This window comes from Delphinapterus leucas, chromosome 18 (genome assembly GCF_059928025.1).
Source record: "Delphinapterus leucas isolate spDelLeu-1000000601 "Yukka" chromosome 18, BTC_Dleu_Yukka2, whole genome shotgun sequence".
Classification (NCBI taxonomy): domain Eukaryota; kingdom Metazoa; phylum Chordata; class Mammalia; order Artiodactyla; family Monodontidae; genus Delphinapterus; species Delphinapterus leucas.
Genome location: NC_143146.1, coordinates 71,555,918 through 71,577,217, shown reverse-complemented (window position 1 = coordinate 71,577,217; position 21,300 = coordinate 71,555,918). Strand labels below are relative to the sequence as shown.

Sequence of the window (21,300 nt, the reverse complement as noted above, 5' to 3'; positions counted from 1 at the left end):
GACAAAATTTTGCACAGATGACCTTCAGACTTGAACTGCAATGTAGGATCTGCCCTGGGCTGCCCTGGTCCTCTGGCCTGCTGGCCTACTTTGCAGATTTAGGACTTGCCAGTCCCCACAATTGTGTGATCCAGTTCCTTAAACTAAGTTTCTTTCTCTCTCTACATACACACACACACACACACACACACACGCACACACACACGATTGGTTCTGTTTCTCTAGAGAACCCTTAATAATACAGAGTCCATCACAGAAATGGAGAAAATGTTTTACGAGTTAATCCATCAGCTAAAACAAAGAGAAAAGACAGTTTTGTTTTGTTTTTTTACATGAAGACACTTGAATGAAAGCATTGCATACCACATAATAACAGGAAGTCTTGCCAAAATACAGCAAGCAAGCCAGAAAAACTTCACTCAGTACATTCATATCCAAAGCACTTGGCATTGCTGAAGAATGTCCGTGACCTCTTCTGGGCTTTTGGAAACAGTCACCGGCCAAGTCTCCCATCAACTCTTTCACATTCTTCCTCTCGTTCCAGAGACAACCTTTCCTCTCATGTTACCCGGAGCAGAAGTCCTCAAACTTGAATGTGCCCTGGAATCTCTTGGAGGTTTAGCTGCAGATCCTGACTCAGGAGCTCGGTGGGGGAGGGAGGGAGAGCTGTGTTTCTGCGTTTCTAACCAGTTCCCAGGTGATGCCGAGGCCGCTGGTCCTGGGACAAGGCTCTAGACCTGTCCATCTCAAGCGTTACGAATCACCTGGGGATCTTGTTAGAAAAGCAGAATCTTGCTCCCCCCCGACTTACTGACTCAGAACTCGTGTTCTCGTCAAATGCCCAGGTGGTGTGGACACGCTCAGTTTGGGGATAGCTTGCTGGCACATCTCCTTTCTCCTGGCTGGGACCCTGTCTACTCTCTCCTGGAGCATCAAGTTCTCTCTCTCTCCCTGCTTCTTACCCTTGGCCTATGAACTTGGTTATTCTTCTCTCCTTTCAAGTAATAACTCTCCATGTGATCCACACCCTCTTCCCCCACTAGACCCTCTTCTCCTTCACAGGCAAAATTTGAGTGTTCGGGCTTCCCTGGTGGCACAGTGGTTGAGAGTCCGCCTGCCAATGCAGGGGACGCGGGTTCGTGTCCCGGTCCGGGAAGATCCCACATGCCGCGGAGCGGCTGGGCCCGTGAGCCATGGCCGCTGAGCCTGCGCGTCCGGAGCCTGTGCTCCGCAACGGGAGAGGCCACAGCAGTGAGAGGCCCACGTACCGCAAAAAAGGAAGAAAGAAAAAAAACATTTGAGTGTTCCTTCGTCGCTGTCTCTTCCCTCCACCACCCACCCCCATCTTGACTCCTTCATATCACGCTCCCTCTGTACGTGTGTGTGGCAGAAAGAAATTTCTTGTAATAATGTGAATTGGAAACCAGTTCCCATTTAACTCATTTGATGCAGCTACTCTCAGTTGGTTTTGGTCGATTCAAAACTCTGTCACAGGAGCACTGGTAACCTCAAGGTCTTAGTTTCTGTGTGATGGATCTACTCTGGCAGGTGAATGGAACCTTGCTTCTCTTACTCCTGGAAAAGAGGATTTACTTAAACTACTGACCTGAGCCCTCACGCTGTTGCCTAACCCACTCAGTGCACACTCCTCATGTTTAGGTGGAGCTCCTCAGCGGGGCTGTGGGGCTGCTTGGCTGTCCCCCTCCCCCTTCACAGTATGGCAAGACCAAGCTCGCAGGGCCTCTGGAGGACACAGGCTGTTTCCCCCTCCTGGGTCCTTCCTGGGCCTTGGGGCACCTCTCCCTCTTCACCTGGTTGCCTCCCGGGCATCTTGGAAGACTCAGCTCAGGCAATTCCTCTCCCCCTCCCCCAAGGTCCCATAATACTCTGGGCACTGCCCTTAATGTCATCATCCAGCTCACTTCAGGTGCTCAGTATTTGTTGAGGGAAAGAAGAAAGGAAAAATATTCTGCTTAATCCTTAAACGGAGTTGCCTCAAGGAACCCAAATTCAAAGGCAGGAAGAGTGCTGTACTGCTCATAATGAAATGGACCTGTATCAACCATCCGTCTGCAGAAGCAGAAGCAGAAATGAAAGGCTATAAAAAAGAATGAAGGACTTCCCTGGTGGCGCAGTGGTTAAGAATCCACCTGCCAATGCAGGGGACACGGGTTCAAGCCCTGGTCTGGGGAGACCCCACATGCCGCAGAGCATCTAAGCTCGTGAGCCACAACCACTGAGCCTGCTCTCTAGAGCCTGTGAGCCGCAACTACTGAGCCCGCGTGCCACAGCTAGTGAAGCCCGCGTGCCTAGAGTCCATGCTCCACAACAAGAGAAACCACTGTTATGAGAAGCCAGCGCACGGCAACGAAGAGTAGCCCCAGCTTGCCACAACTAAGAAAGCCTGCACGCAGAAATGAAGACCCAACACAACCAAAAATAAAATAAATAAATAATTTTAAAAACTTTAAAAATAAAATAAAAATTTTTAAAAAAGATCAAAAGAGTAATAAGACAAAAGAGCAATACCTTAGGTGTGTGTGGCTTTACGATTTATAAATTATCGTTAGAATTATTCATCTTTACAGCCCATTGAGGTGGGTACTCATATATTCATTTTACAGATAAGGAAGCTGAGGCTCGGAGCAGTACCTGTTTTACGCCCAAGGCCTTCAGGTAGAAAGTGACAGAACTTCTGGCTCTCGATTCAGTGCGTATCCCTCCCGCCATTTCACAGCTTGCCTAAGACGAGACAAATGTAAGATATTAATACAAATTCACTGCAAAAATTCTATATACTCACTGCTCTATTTTTAAAGTGTATTTCTTTTAAATTATGCTATGCTAATTAGCTCTACTATTTCCAGACAGTAATCTGTTATTGGGTGTTACTTTCTTAATTTAGACTCCACTACTAAATCCTAATTTAGACTCATTCCTTCTAATAACATCGACAGAAGTCTGTGTGTCCCACCATTCATTGCTATAAATTTGAGAGCCTAAATCTGTTATATTCATTCCATTACATGGATGGGACTCTACTCTCAGAAACTTCTGGTTGAGCTCTTCAGTTTAAAGAAATCCTTGCATATATACGTGGGATCCTTACTTTGATGCCTATTCTGTCTCCTTTGATAAATTCCCTTTTGCTACTTCACTGTTCACTTAAGGTCTATGTTAGAATAACCCCTTGAAAGGTTAAGGGATGGTTGTAAATTGCTTTTTAAACATGGTGCCAGCAGTCTCCAATGCATACTTACTGTTTCCTCTTCGCATCCAAGTGGGTAATAGCTGTGTCCTAGCCAGGAGACATTCAATATCACTAAGCACCTACTATGTGCCAAATGACCAGGTAGCTGTCAAATAATATGAATATAAAAGACCCTCCACATACATGGGGGTGAGAGACCCAGTTGAACCTGTGGGGACAGAAGAACGATGAAATTGACCGTCACAAAAAACGATTTTTGGTGCCAGGAACATGGCCTGGTGAGAAGAAAGGTGTCACACACATCCCTACTCACTCACTCTTTCCAAGCGCACTTTTCTTTCACCTCCCTGCCGGCTCCTAATTCCTGTGCAGAGATGACCAGTTTGATGGCATGAAACTATCTCAGAAACTCTGGTTCTAGTTCCACGTAACGCAAGATTACTTGTGATTTTTAATTCCTCTTGCTCGGATCCTGCAAGATCCCTGACGACTTCGCCTTCATTCGCTTAAGCTGAAAACTGTGCATAGCTGGAAATTTGCAGTTGAAAATCTGACAATATTACTTTCTCTTCAGCCCCTTTTGCTCCTCTCCCCAAATATATATAAGACAGTTCTCGAGAAAGCTCATTGCATGAACTAGACAAATACACGAAAGTAAGGTATCCATCATATTACTAGAAACACATCTTTTTACTTTCAGCACCGGGTCCCCCAGCCGGCCCGGTGAAGCGCCCTGCACCTCGTCTGCCAGGGGCTGAGCCGCCGGGAACATCCCCGCGTCTCCATGGCGAAGCGTCGCAAAGCAGCCACGCAGCACCCAGCCCGGCTAGTGCGAGAGGCCCAGCGACGGCCTCTTCTAGCAAGAATGGCAGAGCCTGGGCCCGAGGCTCCGTGTCCTTCTCAATGCGGCCACAAGATCCTGCCAAGTAAGACTGCGGACCCTGCCAGCCGGCGAGGGGCGGGGACGGGGTCTCCCTTGGAGACGCGGTGCCTGGAGCGAAGGCTGCTCGGGTCTTCAAGGGTGTGTGCCTCCCCCTTACGGGTGGGACTCAATTTAAGGAGAGGCTGGGAGTCAGGGAAAATGAAAGGGTGTTCACGACCTTGCCCCTTTCCTGCCCTTCGCCATACCTTCTGTCAAAGCCCTCCCTAAACAGCTCGGAGTTTAAACACCCCATGAAATGTCCAGGAGGGGACAAGCAAAAGGAAGGCCTAGTGTCTGGAGAACAAAGACAAAGACAAAGAAGCAACAGAGGTCGGGAGCTCTGAAGAGAGCAGACCCAGCGGGGGCCCTGATCCCCGGCAGGATCTGGGAAACAGCGCAGAAAGAGGGCGGGGAGGGGCTGCAGAATGCAGAGAAGCAACCCCCAAGTGGATCTGCAGCGTCCCCCACCCCCACCCCGGTGGCTGTAGCAGAGGCTGGGAACTATGGCATTCAGCTGTCGCTTCTAAACTTCGCTGATTTTTCTTTCAAAGGGATTTGGTATTTAACAGAGGCAGTGCTTTTAATACTAATTTTGCATGCGAATGCAGCTGGTTTACTAACTCAGCTTTTTGTGTCAGTGGAGGGAGAGCCACTCTAGCTGTGGTGCTACTGGCATGATTACTGTGTAGTCAGCTCCATCCTGGTCTTTCTCATGGCAATAATAACCCATCGCAGCCCTCTAGCTGGGTAATTGTGGTTCCCTGGTGGCTACAGAGCAGTGGGGATTGTTCAACTGCAAATTCCCTAGAATTGTAGCCCCAGGAGAATGAATGAAATGCATACTTTCATCCCATTCATCCCTTTGTAAATTACGAATAGCAAATGAAAATAATTAATACAAAAATATTTACAACACGAGTTTCTCTATGGTGTCCAGGCAGAGGAGCTGGAGCCCTCCCCAGGAACGCCCCCCCCGGCCCCCCGCCCCACTCCCCTGAGTCTCATCCTCCATTTCTAGCCACCCTGTCTTGGTTTCTTTCACTGTCTGCTCTCCCCCCTCTTGTCTGGGAATGTTGGCGTCCTCCAGGTTTTCTCCTTCTTGGTTTACATCTCCTATGTGAGCGGCCATATCCTGCCACAGGGCTTCTAGTCTACATAAAGGTGCCAATCAATGACTCTCTCATCTTTATCCATAACTCAGATGCTCTTCCTAAATCTCAGACCAAAATATCCATCTGTCTACCAGATGCATTTGGATGTCACAGAAGGGCCTCAAACGCAACACGTACAAAACTATACTCTTTGTCTTCCTAGACTTGGAAGCTCAGTAAGGAGGGTCCCATCTGCTTAAAGGAGAGGGGAGGGCCGCTTCACTGACACCTCAATGTCATCACCAGGTGTCACTGATTCTGCCTCCAAAGTGTCCCTTCCCCTGGGGGAGCTTGCCCCTTCACCTCCGGTCCTGAGTCTCTAACAGCCACTCTGTGCTACTCCATCCTCCACTGATGGAAGGGTCACCCTCTAAAAGGTGGGCCTAATGTGTCACTGTCCAGCTCTGGTCTCAAAATAGGATGAGGCTGATGACGTCTATGGACGAATTGCTATCGAACTATTACTATCGACTGGGCTCTCAAGTGCTGTATTCCTTCCAAGGACCGCCATAAACTTCCACAAACTGGTGGCTGAAAACAATAGAAATTTATTTTTTTCAATTTTGGAGGCCAGAAGCCTGGTATCAAGCTATTGGCACGGCTGCACTCCCTCTGGTGGCTCTTGGGGAGAATCCGTCCTTGCGTCTTCCAGCTTCTGGTGGCTGTCGGCATTCTTTTTTTTTTTTTTTTTTTGCGGTACGCGGGCCTCTCACTGTTGTGGCCTCTCCCGTTGCGGAGCACAGGCTCCGGACGCGCAGGCTCAGTGGCCATGGCTCACGGGCCCAGCCGCTCCACGGCATGTGGGATCCTCCCAGACCAGGGCACGAACCCGTGTCCTCTGCATCGGCAGGCGGACTCTCAACCACTGCACCACCAGGGAAGCCCTGTCAGCATTCTTGACCTGTGGCCCATCACTCTAGTCTCGGCCTCCATGGTCACACCACCTCCTCCTCTTCCGTGGCCAACCTCCCCCTGCCTTTCTTATGAGGACACTGAAATTGCATTTAGGGCCCACCGGATAATCTAGGGTGTTCTTCATCTCAAATCCTACTTGCATCTGCAAAGAGTGATCAGGCCTAGACTGGCGTTGCTTGCTTCGGAAAAAGGCAGTCTCTGTGCAGAAGATCCTTCCAGATCCTTCTAAGAGTCAAACTCAGAGCTTCAAATCAGGTGAAGTGCTAGTTTATTTTAAGAGCAACACAGCCTCACAATTTCTCCCCACTTCCTGTCCGTGCTTGAAATTCTCTTAACAAAGAACATTAATTCTGCTGTTGGAATAAAATGCTTTAAAGTATAAAGTGGTTCCCACTAAAGCAGAAGAATCAAAGGATAATGTCATTTCTAGTGTAATGGGATCAGAGCGTAGATACCAGCCAGGAGTCTGCAAACAGAAGGACAGAGTGTGACAGGCAGGGGCTAAGGCTTTTGTTAGCCCGGGGAAGCCTCAGGTGGAGGTGAAACTCACCCTGTGTGAAGGCGGCGGGTGAATAGTTACAGAGGGGCAGATGCAGCTGCCTGACTGGATTCAAGGACCTGTTCGATGAGAAACAAGCCCTGGATGGCAGAGATGGAGAGATGGGAGAGGTGGGGAGAAGTACACAGATGGCAAAAACTAAATGTTTCTTTTTTATATGTAGGCAGTGGCATATAGGTTTTCAGACTATTTGGAAATTGAAGACACCTTTGAGAAAGATGCTTTACGGCAATTGTATTCAGGATGCGTGAACGGGAGAAAAGGCAGGCAGTGAGGTGGGTGCGGTGTGAGAGGTGAGGTGATGGACCCCAGATGGCTTTGCTTCGAACATGGAAGGGATCATTTCACCCAGGTGCTAGTGAAATCTAAAAAGCCACAGGTAACTGCCTAGATATGAAGAAAGAGAGAATGATCGAATTAAATTTTAAAAATATATTCCCAAGTAATCTGGTGGTACCTCCGTTCACAAGGGGAGGTTGGGGCAGATCAATCCTCGTGTCTGCATACCGGTGAATTCTCCATCCTCACCCTCCGGGCCCGCCAGCAGCATTTGCCGTTGTAGGTGTCCCTCCCTCCTCCTGGAATCATGTTTTTCCTTCGGCCATCAGGACACCATAGCCTCCTGGGTCTCCACTCACCTCGCTCACTGAGCTTCTCAGCCTCCTTCACCGGCTTCCCCTCATCTCCCCAGCCTCTTGACACTGGGGGGCCCCGGGCTTCAGCCTTTGGACGTCACCTCCTCTAATGCCACTCCCTCCCTTGCTGAGCTCACTCACTCTCACAGCTTTAAAGAACAGCTATGCTGCGGAATCTTGCGCAGTCGATACAAAGAATTACTTAGAGCTGCACCAGACGAGTCAGAGGGGCTTCCCATATGGCGCCGTTAAGTGACAGGTAGAAGAGGACACTTTGTGTAAGATGAGCCTGTTTTTGTAAAACAAAATAGGACTAGAACCCAATGTGATAATGTATTGATATACGTATATATCAATCTGTATATGATTATAGTAGCAGTTATAAAAATCTGGAAAGAAACAGGCACAATTGTTAACATGGGCTACCTGGGAGGAGGGTGATTACAAGCAGGGCCAGGAAGGAGCCACAACAAGGGGTCCAGGAGAGAACCTGACATGGAAACTATGACCCTCTTTGTGTAAAATCAGTTCATGCATTTACAGGTATATCTAATATGATGCATGAAAAGTCAGGCAATAAAACAGCGATAGTGAACATCCTAAGATGATAGAGTTTCAAGTGAACTCTTTTCTTTATATTTTTATGTATTGCTCGAATTCTTTAAAATAGTATATGTGAATTCTCAAGAAAAACAATAGACCTATTTTTATCTGGGGGGGGAACTCATAATTAAATTGAGCTTCCCCTCTTCCCTAGTGGAGCTCACAAGTTGGCCTTCATTCCTTTACACTCTGCATTACCACCCGAAATGTTTGTCTCTTGCAAAATTATTTTAATTATTAAAACAACATTTGATCAAAATATGCTGGCTTGCCACATTTAAAACTGTTTTATTGTGCTTCTAGCAGGTGATACCGATCGGGATTCCTACGCCACCACGACGAAGACTGCGTTCACACCTAAGACAGGAGCAGTGCCTGCTTTAATTCGGTACATCCCTATTCAAATCAGATTGATATACACGCTTGAATTTGTTCACCTTTCTTCTATTATTCAGAGTCCAAAACCAATAGAGAGTAATCAGAGAAGGCTTATAGAAAATGAACTCAGATAAGACCCACAGCACGCACAGGTCTCCTCCAAGCATCAGAGGGGGTTTCCCCTTCAAAGAGTATCCCAAGCTCCTACAGGAAAATTGAGAAAATTAACACATGGATCCTTCATAAAGCCACTGTGTATCATGCTTTACAACAGAGCCAGTATACAGTTAATAGAACTGTGCTACCTAAACATGGAGCATGTATTGTGTCCATTACCTGGTATACAGTAGGCAGGCAATGACAACTGAATGACTGGATAAGTGAGTAATTGTTAGCACTTCCACCCAACACTAGTCCTGGAAGCTGGAACAAGGCCACAGTCCCCTTACCCTTACCTTCACTCCTCCAACTATTGCTTCCTAAGGCAATGTTTGCTTACAACTCCTCCCTCCATTCCACCTGAACCGAGGGTGGTGGGAATTTCTGTCCATCAGCTGCCTCTCTAAGCTCATTGGTGGGTGAGAGAGGGTGGGGCTGCGAAAGCCCTGCCATCATCTTTCATTGCATCAGCGGGAGGTGGGAAATTAGCATGGAGGACCTTCCCTTGTCTTTGTTCACTCTGGAAATTACTTCCAATATAGAGGATCTTTTCACCTTAAAAGTTCACATTGTAGGGAAGTCAAATGGAGTACTGTCCAGACTGTGTGGTGCAGTCAGGCAGAAATGGGTTCCAGCCTCAGCTCCCTGCTCTAATTACCCCTTATTTTCTCTGCTCCCTTAGGCGAGTAACCAGCCAGCTACAGCTCAGGTTTATGGTTGGCAAAGTGGGAATGATGACTGCTGCATTAGGTGGTTGTTCTGAGGACAAACTGAAAGCACTAGTCCAGTGACTATAGCACGAAGAAGTTACCCCCCAAATTTTCATTCATTTTTCCCCAGCATAATATACAACAGACTTCCAAAAAGTGCAGGTCTGCAAGACTCCTAATTTCCGAGTTACCGGCTATCCCACTGAGTCACGTTATATCCCCTACTGGGAGGTTTACCATCTGACGGTAAGGATTATGCCAGCTTCCCAAACAGTAACAGTTGTCTGAAGAAGAAACATTTGGGATGAAAGCCAAAACCAAATGGGTACTTATGGAGTCTAGGTCAGTGGTCTTCAAATTCACATATTTTTAAAGTCCACAGAAAAGTTCTTATTATAAATTTAAATAGCTGTAAAAGATAAAACTTCCAGCCCATCCTAAATATTGACATTTTAAAACAAGACCATTAAATCATTTCTTTACATATAACCAGTGGGTAATCTAACCACCTTAGCAAATTGATACTCACTCTGACCCTTTTAAAAAAATATATACAAACAAGCTCTTCTTTAACAGATCATTTATTTCATTCTCTTTCCTTCTTGAGCTCTTACTCCCAGTCTACTTCCTCCATAGAATTTTACGCTGCTCTAATATATTTTGTGTTTGAAAGCAATTTATTGATCACTCCATTATACCTCTTTGCAACTATTTCAGTATATTAATTGACATTAATTTTTAAACATGTTATAGAACCCTAAGTATTGAGTTATCACAATTATTTTTTTAAAGTAGATTTTTTGGAATTGCATCTTGATGAGATAAGTGGGGCTGTTTTGTTTTCAATTACTTTGTGTCTCCAGAGTTGCGTGTTATTGTGTTGGGAATGAGACCACATTCAGCATCAATTTTTCCTGCTTTTTTTTTTTTCAATTTATAAATGCTAGTGTTGAGAAACCTTGTTCTCATAATTAAGTAGATGTGAATGAAAGGAGTTTTAGTGTAGCATTGCCATTCGATACTCTGAACTCTTTATCGTTATATGCCAAAAATCACAAGGTGATTTTTTAATGATTGATTGGCTGACAGCTTGGTTGTGTACTCCTTCAGTTTCACTGAAAGCAAATAATTAGATGATTTGTCATCCAGTTATTGAGTTATTCCCTATCTCGTTTTTCTGAGAAGTATACTGAAAAGGCCTGTCTTTTTTTTATATTTGAATTTTATTTTTATTTTATTGTATTTTTATATAAAATTTTTATTAAAATATTTTATTTTATTTTTGTAGACATGTTCTTATTAGTTTTCAGTTTTATACATATTGGTGTATACATGTCAATCCCAATCTCCCAATTCATCCCACCACCACAAAGCTCCCCCCTCCCCGCCACTTCCCCCCTTGGTGTCCGTACATTTGGTCTCTACATCTGTGTCTCAATTTCTGCCCTGCAAACCGGTTCATCTGTACCATTTATCTAGATTCCACATATATGTGTTAATATATGATATTTGTTTTTCTCTTTCTGACTTACTTCACTCTATATGACAGTCTCTAGGTCCATCCACGTCTCTACAAATGACCCGATTTCGTTCCTTTTTATGGCTGAGTAATATTCCATTGTATATATGTACCACATCTTCTTTATCCATCCGTCTGTCGACGGGCATTTAGGTTGCATCCATGACCTGGCTATTGTAAATAGTGCTGCAATGAACATTGGGGTGCCTGTGTATTTTTGAATTATGGTTTTCTCAGGGTATATGCCCAGTAGTGGGATTGCTGGGTCGTATGGTAATTCTGTTTTTAGTTTTTTAAGGAACCTCCATACTGTTCTCCATGGTGGCTGTATCAATTTACATTCCCACCAACAGTGCAAGAGGGTTCCCTTTTCTCCACACCCTCTCCAGCATTTGTTGTTTGTAGATTTTCTGATGATGCCCATTCTAACTGGTGTGAGGTGATACCTCACTGTAGTTTTGATCTGCATTTCTCTAATAATTAGTGATGTTGAGCAGCTCCTCACGTGCCTCTTGGCCATCTGTATATCTTCTTTGGAGAAGTGTCTGTTTAGCTCTTCTGCCCATTTTTTGGATTGGGTTGTTTGTTTTTTTTAATATTGAGCTGCATGAGCTGTTTATATATTTCAGAGATTAATCCTTTGTCTGTTGATTTGTTTGCAAATATTTTCTCCCATTCTGAGCGTTGTCTTTTCGTCTTATTTATATTTTCCTTTGCTGTGCAAAAGTTTTAAGTTTCATTGGTCCCATTTGTTTATTTTTGTTTTTATTTCCATTACCCTAAGAGGTGGGTCTAAAAGATTTTGCTGTGATTTATGACAAAGAGTGTTCTTCCTATGTTATTTTGTGCATTAATTTTGATTTTCATTTTGAGATTTTTGTGCATTAATTTTGTATCCTGCAACTTTACCAAATTCATTGATTATCTCTAGTAGTTTTCTGGTGGCACCTTTAGGATTCTCTATGTATAGTATCATGCCATCTGCAAACAGTGACAGTTTTACTTCTTCTTTTCTGATTTGGGTTCCTTTTATTTCTTTTTCTTCTCTGATGGCCATGGCTAGGACTTCCAAAACTATGTTGAATGATAGTGGCAAGAGTGGACATCCTTGTCTTGTGTCTGATCTTAGAGGAAATGCTTTCAATTTTTCACCACTGAGAATGATGTTTGCTGTGAGTTTGTCATATATGGCCTGAAAAGGCATGTCTTAACAAATGACTATTAAATTACATCTGTTACTCCTTCATTTGGAAGAAACTTATTTAATATTATATACTCAAAAAGGACTTGGAAAATAGGAACATTAATTTCAATAAAGGCTTTCCAATATAATCTTTTTTTTATATAAAAATGCTTTTGTCATTGCATACTCTAAATATATTTTTATCCAAATCTTTGAGCTGAAGATTTAACTCATACAATTTACACCATGTTTACCTAGCTGGTAAAATCAGTCCTTGTGCTCCAACCAACAAGTGAAATTAGGTTTACTTCCTGTCAAAATAAAAATCTGACTACAATTCTAGTTCAAATAAATGTTAATATATGTTTTGAGGAATATTATGAAAACTACTGATAAATTATAGAATACATATTGTAGGGAAGATTATTAAAAGTAGACAGGAGAAGTGTAGAAAGATTCAGGTCTAATATGATTAATTACATCCAATTAACAAAAATAATGCAATGAAATGTGTAGCTAAATATGTAAGTTATCTGTGAAGTGAGGAGTATGATAAAAACTATGAGGTTCTTTAGTTAGATATGTTCTCATGTGTGCAGAACTCTGGTGCTTGACTTTGGAAAATAATTAAATAATATCATGCATAAAAATCAGAAACAATTTCATTGATTTCTTTGGAAACCAAATCAAGCATTCACTATGTATTTAATGAAAGAGAAAGTTATATATGGTAAGTATATAGTTATATATGGAAAATTACTAGTCTGACAAGCTAGCGTATACTTTCATGTATTGTTAAATATTTTACATCATAAAATAAAATGAGGACTGGCTATATTGAAGTAAATATTTCATAATATGTTTGGGTTAAAAACTTAGCTTTAAATACCTTATTGGATGATGACTACAAAATCTGAAAAAAGATCACAAGATTTTTATGTACCAGTTTTATCCAGTGAATCTTTAAAAATTTGATAGTCTCAGAAAAGATTCCAGGTACATTGAAAAGAATCAGCATCGCCATCCTGTACTGCTTCATCTAAACAGAGATGCTCTTCTTTCCAGCTAGTGACGTATCCTAGGGATTTTTTTAAAGCTGGAAAAATGCTTACCTTTAAATATGTAGGGGAAAGAGCCATTTTCAGCAATCTATATTCTCTGCTCTCCTCTTAGAAGCTTCTCCTTAAAGAGGGATGAACATTTGATAATTTTTAGGACAGGGAAAACTAGCCATTACTCTCAGCCACACCAATCTACAGTGTACCTACATTCAGAACATCCCTGCACAGGCCATAATGCTCTGGTTATAGCCCCACCCTTTACTCTTGACCTAGAACGGCAAGCCCTAGGTAAGTATATGGAATTTGGGTTACAAAGGAGCTCCCTGAAATCACCATAATGAAGTTCCCTTTGCCCGGCGTCCCTCTCACCATTGGCAGCTAACATCCTGAGGTGTAATGCACCTTAGTAAGATCCTATGGTGAAGTGGGGAAGGGAGAAAAGGATGCGGGAAGGAAAAGACCCACTAGATATGCAGCTTTGTTCTCAGGCAGATACATGTTAAGAAAGAATATACTGAGAAATGCGGATGTGAAAATCTATTCCTTTAAAGCAATTTGTGCTGTGATCCCTTTGGAAAGGTCTTCATGCACCTTCGATGACTTCAGTTTGATTTAGGACCACAGTCATGCTTGAATCTGTACATCTGAATGACAAGTGAAATAGTGCAGCATCCAGATGTATCCCACTTTCCAGATGTTTGGTTTCTTACAGACGTAACCTGAATCTTACCCAGCCCTCTTTTTAAAAAAAGTCAATATGAAATATTTTAGACACACACAAAGGAATATACAATAAATCCCCAGCTATCATCCAGCTATAATAATCAACAACACATGGACATTTTTAATGTATATCCTCCACTTAGCCTTCCCACTGGCTAATGTTGAAGCAAATTCCAGGCATTATATCATAAGTCTAAGTATATTTTTATGTATCTCTTGAAAGATAAGGATGCTTTAAAAATATGTAACAATACCATTATCTCACCTAAAAAAGCAATTCCTTAATATCAAATAGCCAATAAGTGATCACATTTTCCCCAGTTGTCTCATAATTAAAAAAAAACAAACAGCTGGTTAGAAATTGAATCCAGACAAGGTCTCTGCATTGTATTCTCTTACTTCATTTAATCTACAGGTTCCTCCACTTTCTTTTTCTGAGAATTTCTTTGTTGAAGAAACAGACGATTTGTCCTGGATTTTTCTGACTCCATCCCCATCGTGTCATTTAAAACTATCCTTCTTTTCATGTATTTCCTGTAATCTAATATTCCAAAGACCTCATCTGATTCAGGTTGGGTATTTTCACAAAAGTATTTAATAGGTGGTGTTGGGTATGTATATCCAGAGTGGGAACTGCTGATCGTTGCCTAGATGCATTATTTCATTAGGGACTTGCAAGCCAGTGGTATCCTAATTCTTACATTTTTCCTTTTATTAACTGGAATACTTTTTACATAAAGAAACTTTCCTTCACCAAGTATTTAGTTATACTCAAGTACTGTTTACACAGAAGAGTACTCATCTCTTTAAAAAAATTAACTAAAAAATTAATGAATTTCAGATGATTCTTTTAAATTTAGGACACTCTCACTTTTGTTAAGGGCCATAATAATATACAGGATTGTTTCTTTTCAGGGAAACCTAGAAATTAAATTATTTCTGGCATCAAGTCTTAAGGCAGCCAGTCTTATTATTTGACATGTGTGCTCTTGTGAAATTTGGTATTTAATCCCTTACTCTAGTTTCCACCCTTTTCTCACAGTCAGAAAAGTACCAGAAGATTAGGATATACATATTCACTTAGTTATCCTGTTCCCAACCAGACACAGTGCAATGATGAGTATGTTTGGAGATCATATTCTAAAGAAGATTTGATCAACATTGGAACTTCAAGAGGAATCAAGAACCACAAATCTTATTACCCCAGTCAAGTAAGATAATATCTACATATCTTTTGAATGTGATATTCTATCAATAATCCGTAAGAATGAGAGTTTGGATATATCCCAAAGATCCTTCGTCATCTACAGCTGTGGTCCTTCTTAGACTATTTTTTGCTCACCTTCTCACATTTATTTCTAACTCCTACTTCCTTATCCCCTTACATAAGAAACATTTATTTTAATAAATTTATTTATTTTATTTATTTATTTTTGGCTGCGCTGGGTCTTCACCACTGTGTGCGGGCCTCTCACCGCAGTGGCCTCCCCAGTTGCGGAGCACAGGCTCCAGGCACATGGGCCCCAGCAGTTGCGGCACGCAGGCCCAGTAGCTGTGGCTCACGGGCTCCAGAGCACAGGCCCAGTAGTTGTGGCGCACGGGCTTAGTTGCTCCACGGCATGTGGGATCCTCCTGGACCAGGGCTCGAACCGGCTTCCCCTGCCCTGGCAGGCGGACTCTCAACCACCAGGGAAGTCCCTGAAAGTTTTTTTTTTTAATTGAAGTGAAATTCACGTAGCGTGGAATTAACCATTTTAATGTGAACAGATCACTGGCTATTAGTACATTCATAATGTTCTACAACCACCACCTCTGCCTCATTTCAAAATATTTTCATAATCTCAAGAGGAAACCCTGTACCCATTAAGAAAGCATTCCCTGTTTCCCTCTCCCCTAGTCTCTAGCAACTACCAATCTGCTTTCTGTCTCGAGATATTTTACGTGTGGAATCATACTGTACAATATGTGACCTTGGTCAGGTCCTTTTGTATCAGGAACTTCTCTTAATAATGCCGAAGGAACTCATTAACATGAAATTTTATACAGACAATTAAACCATTAGTCAAGAAGAACTAAGAACTAATAGGTACTTTAAGCATATATCACATAGGCAGTAACTAGAGTGTGGTTCAGATTAATTGCTAATACATAGCAATTACATTTCTTTTTTTTTCTTTTATTCACTCTTTAATTTAGTAAATATTTACTGAGGTCTATTACAGTGATATGTACTAAGGATCAATGAAGAATAAGACTTAATCTTAATTAAGTACATAAAGGCACAGACGTGGAGAACAAACATATGGATACCGAGGGGGAAAGTGGAGGGATGGGAGGAATTGGGAGATTGGGATTGACACATATACACTGTTGATACTGTGTATAAAATAGGTAACTAATGAGAACCTGCTGTATAGCACAGGGAACTCTACTCAATGCTCAGTGGTGACCTAAATGGGAAGGAAGTCCAAAAGGGAGAGGATGTATGTATATGTACGGCTGATTCATTTTGCTGTGCTGTAGGAACTAACACAACATTGTAAAGCAACTCTACTCCAATAAAAATTAATTTTAAAAAAAGACTTAATCTTTATCTTCAAAGGAACTCAGAGTAAATCCAGAGCCTGATTTTTGTCTTTTCTGGGTCTTCATCTCCCGTTGCTCTACTTCTATGCTGGTCCATCCTGGTCCACATGGACCAGCCCCTCAAGACCCTTCTCAACGTGGCTCCTAACTTTCCTCTCCTGCTTCACCCTCAGCCAGTCCCCGCTTCCCTGTGTTCCTCACTCGCACCAACTAGACCGCATTTCATGAACACTCTGTGCATCTTTTGCTTCAGTGTTGACCCATTTTCAATACACGCCTTTTGCTGTGTGTGCCTTTTTGATTCTTGTCTTCCTTCCCTTCCGGTAACAGAGCCTGTCACACTCCCTCTGGGCTTCTGTAGCACCTTATCCACAGCTCTGAGTGAGTGATTCTTATGAGAAGCTTGTTCACAATATAAGTGCCTGGGTCCCACTTCTCGAAAGTCTCAATGTCTGGGATAAGGTTCAGCAGGTATATTTTGGAATAACCTCACTAGGTATTTCTGATGTATTATCTCCATGTGAGAACCACAGTTCCAAGTGTTATGGTTGCAAGATATCACATTCCATATCCGTGTATCCTGTATATCTCTTTCTAATCACACTGGTTTGAGATTGTCTTGAGGTAGAACAATGACTTAATTACCTTTAACCTTGGCACAGAATCCATATAGGAACTGAAAACATTTGCTTTTGAGTGTCAGCTAGGGGAGAAGGATAGGCATCTGTATCAAGTATTTCAACGGGAATTTATTTATTAATAAAGCCATTAGTAATTTACAAAAACCAACTTATAGATGCTGCTTACTGGGAACAATACCAGATGAGTTTCCAAAATAGCTTAAGGAATGTCCTGATGTTTGAGCCCGAGAGTTTTCTTCTCTCTCTATAACCTTGCCTTCTCCTCGGGTGGTTTATGAGGTCATTATGAGGGCCATTGAGTACCCATGGCCTCTCTCCCTGAGTCATCTAAACTAAGAGGCACCATGCAGTGAAACCCTTTCCCACTGTGCTGGTCTGGACAGAGATCAATTTTTAAAAATCAATATTAAAATGCTCTCGAGTACCAGTAGATGACATCACATATTGTTTGATATACAATGTACACTTGAATTTATTTTGAAAAGACCTATTGAAAAACTATTTTGGAAAAAGAATAGAGGTTAGTGTTAATAGTAATTAGCACTGTTGTGACATTGCTCATGATATTTGTGGCTTTTTTTTTTAGGGTTATGAATACTTTATTTTTTCTAGTATCACTTATTTTATTTTTTCAGAGAAGACTTTGATCTTTATTTCTAATCTCTTTTTCATCTCCTACCACAAGTAGCTGATTTTGTCCATATTTCCACGATTTGAATTTTTTCTCTTCATTTTATTTATTTTTAAAAAATTTTTATTGGAGTATACTTGATTTACAATGTTGTGTTAGTTTCAGGTGTACAGCAATGTGAATCGGTTATATGTATACATACGTCCACTCTTTTTTAGATTCTTTTCCCACATAGTCCATTACAGAGTATTGAGTAGAGTTCCCTGTGCTCTACAGTAGGTCCTTATTAGGTGATATTCATGTTTTTAATATCTATGTCCCAATTAAAGTTGGTGTATGATGTGCCTCTGAACCAACATTTTGTAGCAAGAATTAGGGATGAACTCGCTCCAGGTGAAATGACTTGTGATTCTCTCCTCAGTTAATCTGGTAGTGCTTGTGGAACCTGGTTTTAGTCAGTGCTTCAGAGGTATTTAAGGATCATGTTTAATGAGTATTTGTTAGCAGAGTTTTTTCCAAAAATAATAGTGCTACAGTCCACTAATGACAATGATCTCACCTAACCCTCCATCGGTAAGGTTCTTTTCCTTTGAGTGGTTCTTTTCCAGATAATGGGGATGATATGCACTGCCCTATCTAAGGTTGCCAGGTTTAGCAAATAAAAATACAGGGTGCCCAGTTAAATTTGAATAATGATGTATAACAGGTAAAAAAAATGAGTACCTATACATACTTACACTAAGAAATTATTCATTGTTTATCTGAAATTCAAATTTAACTGGCATCCAGGAATTCCCTGGTAGTCCAGTAGTTAGGACTCTGTGCTTCCATTGCAGGGGGCACGGGTTTGATCCCTGGTTGGGGAGCTAAGATCCTGCAAGTCACATGGTGTGCCCCCCCCAAAATTTAAGTGGCACCCTATGTTTTATATGGCAACCGTAGCCCTAACTAAAATCTCTCACTCTGCACCCTAACCCCTGCCCCAGGGACTGGGCAGGCTACTGGAGTGAGACATGCTTCCTGAGTCCACGGAGCAGAAACAAATGAGCACTCCTAACTGACGTACAATATACTCATTAGAAACTACTTCTAATCATTTGAACTTGTACTTCCTGTGCCTGATAAAGCAGAAAATTATTTCCTGGTTGAAATGTCCCTAAAAAGTACATTGACCATACCTCTAAATGCAAGAAGAGTGTGTTTTAGTGTGATAAATTGGAAGTTACTGACAGAAGCAGAATGGAATGAAAATATGAGGCTATTTAGAAATAGCCTACAAGGAGTAATTATTGCCTTTCATTTGTACCCCAGCTCAAAAGATTAAGCAACATTCTCAGATGTTTCTGGAATGGAAAAACTTAGTTCCCCGACCAGCAGACACTGAATCTCGATGGAATTACCAAATTCCAGCTAAAATTCCTGAGCTTCAGGATTTTAGTTTCAAATATGGATGTTACTCAAGCCTACCCATTGCTTCTCAGGGTCTAGGTAAGTACACCTGTAGCTTTTTTTTTTTTTTTGCGGTACGCAGGCCTCTCACTGTTGTGGTCTCTCTCGTTGCGGAGCACAGGCTCCGGACGCGCAGGCCCAGCGGCCATGGCTCACGGGCCCAGCCGCTCTGCGGCATGTAGGATCTTCCCGGACCGGGACTCGAACCCGCGTCCCCTGCATCGGCAGGCGGACTCTCAACCACTGCGCCACCAGGGAAGCCCTCACACCTGTAGCTTTTAAAACAACTTCATAGACTGTTCTCGCTCCAAGATTCCTCAACACATAGGGCCCTGGTGGGTGACCTTGATAATAGTCATAGAGAAAGTCAGTGACCCCTGAGTGGAATCAAAACTAGGACTCTGGGGCACTTAGCCTCAAACCCAGGGAATGAGGATGATGTCTCAGAAGAGAAATGACTGCTTGTGCTGTGAAATGAGTACATCCTCTCCCTGGGAGGGACAGTTGTTGGGATTGGGGGACATGCCCCCCACATAAAATGAAAGGAAGGATTTAGTTGCTATTAAACAACCAAAAGAAAAAAAAAGTTCCTCGGGAATCAAATTAGACTTGTCAGTTATCCCCTGGAAGTTTATCCACACAGCACATCCTTCAAGCACCTTTGCATTCAGCAATGATTTTACTTGAGTGTTCTTTTATGACCCCAACTGCTACTGTTTACAACAGAAAAGTTTTTAAAAGTTCCATTGACCAAGCCACCTTCGAGTTCCTGGGTAAGAGGATGATCTGGTGTTAGTCTGAGACAGTGATTTATTCCTTGCATGGAGTTGGGATCAAGTAGCACTTTAGACAAAAATCACATAACTGGAGAGTAAACCAGGAACACCCCCCGCCCCCCCCACACCTGATATCCAGCCCTCAGCTGGCGTTTGTAACACTGAGCAAGACAACATGGACATTGAATAGGAAAACATGTTATCACTCGCATTCTTCCTTTCTCTTAGTTTTGGCTGCAGAGATGGCAAGTGCTAGAAGTGACAAAGCTTTACAGCTTCACAAAATACAATTTAAAAATACGTCATTAGGATTAGGGGACCATAGATGTTCAGAACCAGAAAAGACTCCTTCAATTTCTAGATGAGGAAATGGAGGCCAGAGAGTTGAAGGGCCTCCCGTGATCAGTTATCACTCAAAGATTGCAAAGCTTCCCAACCCTGGTGGGCAAGAAAAGCGACGCTGGCTTGGATGAAACATTTGGAACAATAGTCTCTATTGTTTTGTTTATCATCACATCACCCAGGCCAAGCCCTGTCTAGGTGCTTCACACATAGCATTCCTTGTCCATTCAACTGCGCTAGGTAAGTATCATTACCTGTATTCAAAGATGAGGAAATGAATAAATGGAGAGGACAGATGTATTTGCCAGCACAGAACTGAAACCTAAGTTTATTTCATTCCGAAATCCATGCTCTTTCCAGGAAGTCTTGCTGATCCCTTGAATACTGTTTGCTCTTTTTAATCAATAATTAACATAATTGTGTCTTTTTAGCTATTAGACATACTATCCTTTGATTATTTTGGTCTCATTGATTTTATATTTAGAGTACTATTATCAGATATTTGCCTCCTTCCTAGAATTTCTCTATTTAGCACTTAAATAGTTAAATAGAAATTTTCATCCTGTTTTTCTTCATAATTTTCAGACCGACAGATTCTTGATCGCTTCATTTACTCTTACTGTGATGTTGACAAAGGGACGGATAAAAAAGGAAAATAGTTCAAATGAAGAAAATCTGAACGTAACTAGGTTATTTTCTCAATAATCAAGGAAAAATAAGATCCAAATTGTTCTAAATATAATTTCATCATGACTTTGTGTTATTTTGTTTGTGTGTGTGTGTGTGTGTGTATGTGTTTTAATTAATTTATTTATTTATTTATTTTTGGCTGCGTTGGGTCTTCGTTGCCGCGCGTGGGCTCTTCTCTAGTTGCGGCGAGCGGAGGCTACTCTTCATTGTGGTGCGCAGGCTTCTCACTGCGGTGGCTTCTTTTGTTGCGGAGCATGGGCTCTAGGCGCGCGGGCTTCAGTAGTTGTGGCTCGCGGGCTCTAGAGCGCAGGCTCAGTGGTTGTGGCGCACGGGCTTAGTTGCTCCGCGGGATGTGGGATCTTCTCGGACCAGAGCTCAAACCCGTGTCCCCTGCATTGGCAGGCGGATTCTCAACCACTGCACCACCAGGAAAGCCCTGGGGTTTTTTTTGTTTGT

The 21,300-nt window shown here is 42.3% G+C and overlaps 1 protein-coding gene across 1 annotated transcript; it reads left to right on the top strand.

Annotated features, from left to right (window-relative positions):
- Nucleotides 1–3,938: 3,938 nt before the first annotated feature.
- Nucleotides 3,939–20,711, top strand: TEX26 (testis expressed 26). The gene is made up of 5 exons (XM_089899296.1): nt 3,939–4,137; nt 8,300–8,384; nt 14,772–14,940; nt 17,917–17,980; nt 18,899–20,711. The coding sequence occupies exons 1-5, from the start codon at nt 3,996–3,998 to the stop codon at nt 19,216–19,218; spliced, it is 780 nt and encodes a 259-aa protein (XP_089755422.1). The 5' UTR covers nt 3,939–3,995; the 3' UTR covers nt 19,219–20,711.
- The last annotated feature ends 589 nt before the right edge of the window (nt 20,712–21,300 follow it).

Bases quoted from the DNA above. Each gene is read 5' to 3' on its own strand.
- TEX26 (XM_089899296.1), top strand. From the start codon at position 3,996: ATGGCGAAGCGTCGCAAAGCAGCCACGCAGCACCCAGCCCGGCTAGTG. The intron at 8,385-14,771 runs GTACATCCCTAT...CTTTTCTCACAG, and splicing joins GCAGTGCCTGCTTTAATTCG to TCAGAAAAGTACCAGAAGAT. The intron at 14,941-17,916 runs GTAAGATAATAT...TCCCAATTAAAG, and splicing joins AATCTTATTACCCCAGTCAA to TTGGTGTATGATGTGCCTCT.